This window comes from Morchella importuna, assembly GCF_003444635.1.
Source record: "Morchella importuna strain M04M26 chromosome Unknown Morimp01GS017, whole genome shotgun sequence".
In the NCBI taxonomy this organism is placed as follows: domain Eukaryota; kingdom Fungi; phylum Ascomycota; class Pezizomycetes; order Pezizales; family Morchellaceae; genus Morchella; species Morchella importuna.
Genome location: NW_025763414.1, coordinates 563695 through 571096, shown reverse-complemented (window position 1 = coordinate 571096; position 7402 = coordinate 563695). Strand labels below are relative to the sequence as shown.

General features: G+C 45.1%; 1 protein-coding gene across 1 annotated transcript; it reads right to left on the bottom strand.

Annotated features, from left to right (window-relative positions):
- Positions 1 to 2018: 2018 nt before the first annotated feature.
- LAJ45_06051 (uncharacterized protein) lies at positions 2019 to 6934 on the bottom strand (the record flags this gene model as incomplete). Its single annotated transcript, XM_046115619.1, has 3 exons — positions 2019 to 3224; positions 3312 to 3668; positions 3725 to 6934. The coding sequence occupies 3 exons, from the start codon at positions 6932 to 6934 to the stop codon at positions 2019 to 2021; spliced, it is 4773 nt and encodes a 1590-aa protein (XP_045971203.1).
- Between the last annotated feature and the right edge of the window lie 468 nt (positions 6935 to 7402).

The following is a 7402-nucleotide window of genomic DNA, read 5'->3' as shown; positions in this document are numbered from 1 at the left end:
GGCTAATGCCTCCAAAAAACAACAGATAGCTACTACCTGGGGTCCCCTGCTACAGTATGAGCTGAAAAGTACACTGCTGAGTTTTCGAGAGCTAGAGAAGACTCGCTGGCATAATTGAATTATATATTAGTGATGGGGTGTGAGACTCTCCAGATCCGATCCTATCATGTAAAAAATCTTCACACCAATGACAATTATTGCATAAAGACCCGCGAGACATCTGCAACAGTAGAGGTGCCTATCTCCGTGTATCACTTGCTGAGTCACCACCGGAGAGGTACTGGAACGCTCGTTTCTGTAGTTTCATGAAACATATTCGCTGCCAAGAAAAAATCGAGAGCTGAATGAAGTCTCATAAAAGTCTCGAGACAACTCGGTCCCCACGCCTACCCCCACGGGATCGCCACCAGGTCAAAGAGCCCAATCCCCTTCTAAGATACCTATCCTCCACGTTTGCTCTTCAGATCTAGGCACGGGAGACTTGGGAGACAACTACGTCAGTATTTCTCTGATCTATGCGCCTTTGCTGATCTTTATCTGCGCACTTCTGAGCGATCAAAATGGGGATTATCGGTTTTGGGCTTCGATCTACTTTAGCACGTTCTGTAGGGGCCACCAGTACGGGGAGAGCCCCTCCAAAAGATAATCTTGTTTTCGCGGTTAAATACTATCTCTTTAGGCTGAGGAAGAAATTGGCCCACCTGTTTTGGGTCTTGACAGCTGTTCGTATTCTCTCTTATGCAGTAGATGTAATTAAGCCTAACCCTGAAGACTAGATGACATAATCCATTGTGTTTTGGCATTAACAAAAAAATCCTGGCATTTTGGTAGGAGATTTGTCTTCGGGTTTGAAATGTGAGTAATATGTAGGTGCAAACGGAGTGTTAAGGATAAATCATTTATAGTCATTTATTGATGGAATTTAATATGATATATATAAAGTACATGTAGCGAGAATAAGTTTCCGCCAAATTTGTGCGTGAAAATGCGGTTTCAACACGAAAGTAGTAGTGGAAACCATTCTTGCAGCATTAACATCAATTAACTACATATAATCAGTTGATTAATAAACATATAAAGTATTAAAAGGAATTTGTATCATAAAGTATCACTCGAGGAATGAGTGGATTGTTAAAGACTATAAGAGATAGTTACTGCATATGTGCTCATCAGTATACATTGCAACCATTATGGTTGCACAATTTGGTATTGAGTGGGTGCACCATTACACAGTTGCCTTTTAAAATCTTTGTTGCGTAGTTTTCAGTATTTCCTCAAAAACATGGACTGTGTGTGAATAAGAGTCCACAGAAGAGTACCAACACAATACAATTATGTATTCTTGTTACAAGTTCCCAATGTTCCCCCCATGATATGGCATGTAAATAGACCCAACCCAAAATTAAAAAGAAAATATCCAAGTTTATCTTTTCCCTTCACCAAGCCTTCCTGTCCAATAAATCCCTGTTCCCCTCATGTCCAGTCGTAAACTTGCATTCCCACTGTACTAGGACAGACACTGTCCTAAACAACCACACACTGATTTTGAAGCATGCAACAAAAAGAGAGAAAAGACCGAATCATCCCACTTCCACAACACATTGAGCAAACAAAGAATAGCAATATTACAAGAAGAGGTAGTTGTATATGAAGAAGCAAAAAAACGAAAACACAAAATAAGGGATCAAGTTCCCGCCCTATCCATCCCACACACATGCACCAAACCAATCACTCCAATACCCGCTAAACTTTTAGTTTTATAAGCAACGTTTAAAGAGAGAATAAGCAAAAGACCCCCGAAGATGAAGACAAAAGAAAGATAAGAAGCAGGCGAAAATAAAAAGGACGGCTGGCGAAAGTCCGCCAAGTTACGGCCAGAATGACAACCCAGAGATTGATTAAAAGTGAAACGTGCATGGCTCTGAGGGAATGGAAGATGGAGTTCGCCAATAATAAAAACTTGGAAAGAAATAATAAATAAAAAAATAAAACGCTTTTGAAAGTATCCCGAACCCACATCATGTGAACCTACTAAAGTCCAAACTCATCAACAGATCCTCTGTCTCCAGATCCTTCTCCAGATCAGCACCATTTAGCTGTACAGAGTTTCTGCTGTAACCATGATCCGCCAAACTTGTTTGTCCACTCATAGTTGAGACTCTCCTGGAGTTTGGCATGGTAGAAGGACTGGCTGCTCCACCTATGGCACCGTTTCCGCCGCTTCCACCAGCCCCCCCGCCCCCAACGCTTCCCCCATTACTCAAACCGCCCGTAGCAGTTCTCTCACGCAAACGACTAATATTCCGCAGTCGATGTCTCCAGTTGGAGATATGTTCTCCGCCACCCTCATTGTAAACATGCGAATAGACGCTCGCACTCAACGCCAGATTCCTTACAAAAGCCGGGAGTGACGCATCTGAGACAATTTTCGTCTCCTGTGCCGGGCTGATATCCGAGAACCCTTCTTTGCGGCAGACCTGGACTCTGTAATACTTTTTATCCTGTAGTCCCTTTTTCGTCAAACGCGACGAAATAAACCCTGTCCTAGCTTCCGGTGTGATTACAATACTGACAAAATTGAACTGAGAGGGTATCGTTCCAAAGCGCCAGGGAAGACCAGAGTTGTTAAAAACGATGTTGACGAAATCATTACCGATGTGACGTTTCTTCATGGTACACTGGGGGTCTTCTGCCAATGTTGGCATCATGGTAGTTACATGAAACACAATCTCCGTGATTCTGTCGCTCCAGAAATATGCAAATTGGCCGTCTAAATCATTTTCGCGATCAAGACCCCCGGTATTTCGGTCTGTGCCCTTGAGGGTAATGAGTTCTCCCAGTCCATCTACAAAGTCAGTATAATCGGGTGATCCCATTTGGTTTGTCAGGATATCAAGTTCTGTAGACTGGCCAGGGCCGGCGTAAACCACACCAATCTTATGGAAATCGACAACTGGTATCCTATCAAAAACGTCCAACGCTCTAGTGGTTTTGTCGTCATCCGGGAGAAGTACTGGCCTAGTCATCTCGGTTGTTCCTATACCTCCAGCCAGCTGCAATAATACATGACTAGGTAGAATTTTATCCGGTTGCGTGTTTGTTTCCAGAGAATTATTTTCGCTTAGAGAGCTTGACTTCGTGTCAAGAATGTTGACCCATTTCGATTGTAGAGTACTGTGTAAATCCCTTGATTCCGGCTTCATACTGTAGTAGCTTGTACCAGACTATTTCTACAATCAACCAACATTGCCCTTCTATATGGGGGGGAGGGGGGCGGTAAGGGAGGAAGATTGTGGGAGAAAAGAACTTACTGGTCTTCTGACAACGAGCCTTGCTACACCAGTCTCCGTCGTCATATGCACAGTTATAATACTTCCTCCGACCAACCAATTCTTCGTAACTATCGCTGCATCCTTGCCAATTTTTGCAGGCGGTTTCAAGTCAAAATCGCTAAAGGTGAACCTTTGCAACATATCCATACACGCTTGGCTTTGCTCGTCGACTGTATTGCTCTCGGCATGCAAGACCAGCCCCCTGGTGATCCAGGACACGTACTTTGGCCGTTCACTCAGCCTCAATGATAAAAACCATGTTGTCAATACGTTGTAAGCAAGCGTGAGGACGTATTGAGGTAGACTTGGTTCAGTCTCGGGCTGGGATTGCATCGCCTATAGAAAATTAGTTTTAGAGGTTTCATGAGTCCAAGTAGTTAGGGGTAACCTACCCTCGTTGGCCCTGAGGCAGTACTCTCCTTTGTGTGCTGGATGTAACGGAAAGCAATACCAAAGATATTACGGAAATCGGGTTCTGTAAAGTTGCTATACAAAGTAGGTAGCTTCGCCAATGCCAACAGAAACTCCAAGATATGTACACTGACGGCGGAAGAGGTGATAATCTGGGAGAGCTTTGTTAGGATACCTGGTAGGAACTTGCTTGTTGATCCTGGTAGTTCGTAGCAGCATATCGATAGAGCGTGGATACAGGGTTTGGCGGTTCTCTGCCATTTGTAGAGCCCCAACTGAAAAGCCTTAACAATTCCTTCGGTCTCATTTTTGGCAAAGTGTTGCTTGTAGCTGATCAAAGTCGTGAGTATGTTGATGAGAGCTATAGCAATATCGGCCTTCTTAACCTCTTCCGGAAGATCCGTGTTAGGAATTTTATCTGTATGCAACTGATGACAAATATAACTTCTCAGCATGTTGATATGCGCTTTACAGTTTCGGAATGCTGTCTTATTGGCAAGCTGGGAGCTTAGGTGAACCAAGACGTAGCTGTATATTTCCCAATCACAACCTTGCTGCATAATCGGAATCACTTGCTCCATCCATAACGACATTCTGATGCAAGTCTTTGGATCCAGTGACGGCCCTTCTTGTACTGGGTAGTCCTTCGGCGGGTCGTAAAATGTGCATAGAATTGGGCTTGCTTCATACGAAGGCTTCTCTGGAAGCGCCTTCGTCTCAGGGTATGCCCAGATCGGTGACTTGCGTTTGGCGCGGTCATACTTTTCCACAACAGGTCGGCTCGGACTTCTAAATAGAAATGTCTGTTGCGAGGTTTGGGATATCGAGTTACTTCTATTTGATCTCGAAGATGTCGACGATGAGTCCTCCTCGGGCTTCGAAGGAGCCGGCGTTTCGTCCGGGATCTTTGTGATTCTGTGAAATACCGCTGCCAGGTTTTCTGACTCTGTTGATTCAACTAAGAAGATAGCATTCTCTGAATCAGATCTGATTCTGAATAAAAGCTTCATAGCTGTTAATCGTGCATCGGCAGCTATCGTTTTAGATCCTACTATCTTAATAATTTCCTCGTATGTCCGAGCCGTCTTTAGAGCATCGACATTCATGCTTCTCATAAATATCCTTACTAATCCCCGAGTGACGATGTTGACCGGGGAAGTAAGGTGGTGATGGTGGTGATCATGTTGCTGGGAGTGTGGAATCACCGCAGGCTTGGGTCGATCGGAGGAGTTCTTTGGTGCTGTCTGATTTTCATTCTCCTCGTCCTCCTCCGGTATAGACTGATCGTTCACGGGCTCTTCTGGTCCAATGTAATCCACCAATATATCGAGACATACATTGAATAGATCTATGTTGCTATCCCCTGCAACATCTACTGCCAACATGACTAATGCTTCCAAGACCTTTAAATCGCCTTCATTCCGGAAATCTTCAAAAATAGAAAGAACCAATGACCGTAAAATATCTTCCTCGCATAACTCTCTTGTAGTCTCATAAACATCCTTGATCAAAGATAGGACACTAATCCGCATTGCTGTTGGTCTTGATCGGGCCTTGAAGAATATATCAAGCAATTTTCTGCAGTTTTCTATCCATTCACCACACGATGGATAGCAAAGGTGTTCTGTGGCATAGTGATTGATAACGTACTCCGCTGCCGAGTTCGGTAGGTGTTCGTGAACACGAACGAAAAAATCAACTACTTCATCTGTCTGTTCGAACTCGGGGTTGCGGCACGCAATCTCCAACTGGGTTATGACCTGTAAGATGGCATGTGCTATAGCGGCGTTCAATCCGCCGTGCTCGGTTTTCTGTGGGCGCGAAGAGGTCTCATCTGCACCAGCACGGGTTTCTATCACCGTCCCGTCTGCTCGTTCTGTCGTTCTGTTTGAGCAGGCCACTAATATATCTAAAGGCACTGCCCATTCGTCGAAGGAGATTTGCGAAACGACGTCTTTACTAGCAAGAATAGCACTAATGGCTCTGCAAATCTCTAATTCCAAGCGTGCGCTATCAGCGGCAAGCGCTGACCGGAATGCTGACATGACAATAGGGAATTGCACTGGAGGAAGCCCATCTTGCTCGTCCGCTATCAAAAGTTTCTCTAGGAACCAGACAGCACCTTTGAGAGTGTTTGTGTTTGCATTAGCAGAGCTGGTAACAAGATTTTTGGCGGGCGTCTCGAGAATTTCAAGCAGAACCAGAACCGAGTTGTGAGCCATATAACTCTTGCAAAGGTTACTGACGGCATTCCAGGTAGCATCGGCAAGATCTCTTAGTGTGGCATAGGCACCACACAGTACCTCTATACAAGATTTGAGTGCAGCACGTGGAACGTAGCCATAAGTGATGAGAGCCTCGATGACGCCAATAGAACATTCGATGTCCTTTTTATGAGTCGTTTTCTTGCAAATTTGGAGAACGTCCAACAGTAGCTGGTTTATCTCACGCTCCTCAAACGATTTAAAGTTAAATTTGATGACTTGAGTGGTGAATTGAAACAATTCCCTCAAGTTAAATTCCGCACCTGACATATTCTCTGGGTTACCTCCATCCCGCTTGCGTATTGATCGTTCCAAAGTAGCTTCCTTGAACCAGTTCTTCAACCATTTGGACAACAGAGAAACCAGGTCCTTGTGAAACGTAGACACATCCCTTCCTCCATTAGTGAGTGCAGTCAGTGCCTGTAACTGATGATAGAAGTCATCCATGCAAACATGGAGTGCTATGGTACGGTAAATCTTGAGTCGATCTAGTGGTGAAGGTTCATGCTGCTGGATACATGCCGAGAGGAGTTTGAAAGCTGCTTGCCGAACCTCAGGTGGATTATCGGCGTCTAGTAGGTCCTGGGCATTTGCCCAGATTTCCGTTACAGTTGAGACCGGGTAATCCGCAATTATCGTTCTTAACGCCTCTGCCGCTGCTACACGATCACTCAGGGGATTGCTAGCCTTCAGTCTGTCAACCAGAACCTGCCCGCTAGTGACAGCATCTTCCCCGAAGTATTCCCCGTACAAGCTCGAGCGGTGTCCATTACTGGTTATTGGTGCAGCTGGTGATGGAGGGATGGAGAAACCAGTACGGTTTAGACGTCCACCGAAACTCCGGAATACATTCGCAATACTGGAAGATGGCTTGTTCGAGTCATGTAGCTGTGGCGGATCAACGTTACTCTGAGAAGATGAAGGCATTTAATTAAGTAACTATGAGACGATAGGGAGTCAGCGTAAATGCCGGTGACATGAAGGTGAACAAAGTTTTCAGAGGAAACAATTTAATTGGCGTCATTCAGGGCCGAAAGCTTATTGGATCGGAGAAAAAAAGGGTGTGCAGTGACAACGTCCAATCAGGTCACCTGATCGAACCAAAACGACAAAGAACCAATGATAGTATGGTAACGAACCTATCGCCCAAAACACTCGGGTGAGCGAGTCCTGCGCCGAACGAAGCGCGGAAGGATGAGAACACCACTCGCGGGAGAGAGCGGATGGATGGGTTTGCGTAGAGGTAGGAGTAATCTGAAAGTTGGCGAGCGAGTATGATAATTGAAGTATGAAGTCTGTCATATAAACAGCATGGGGAGGGAACTGAAGGCGAGGTGAGGGAGAGGTGAGGATAAGGTGGAGGGATAAGGAGAAAGAGGTGGAGGGGTGAGGAGG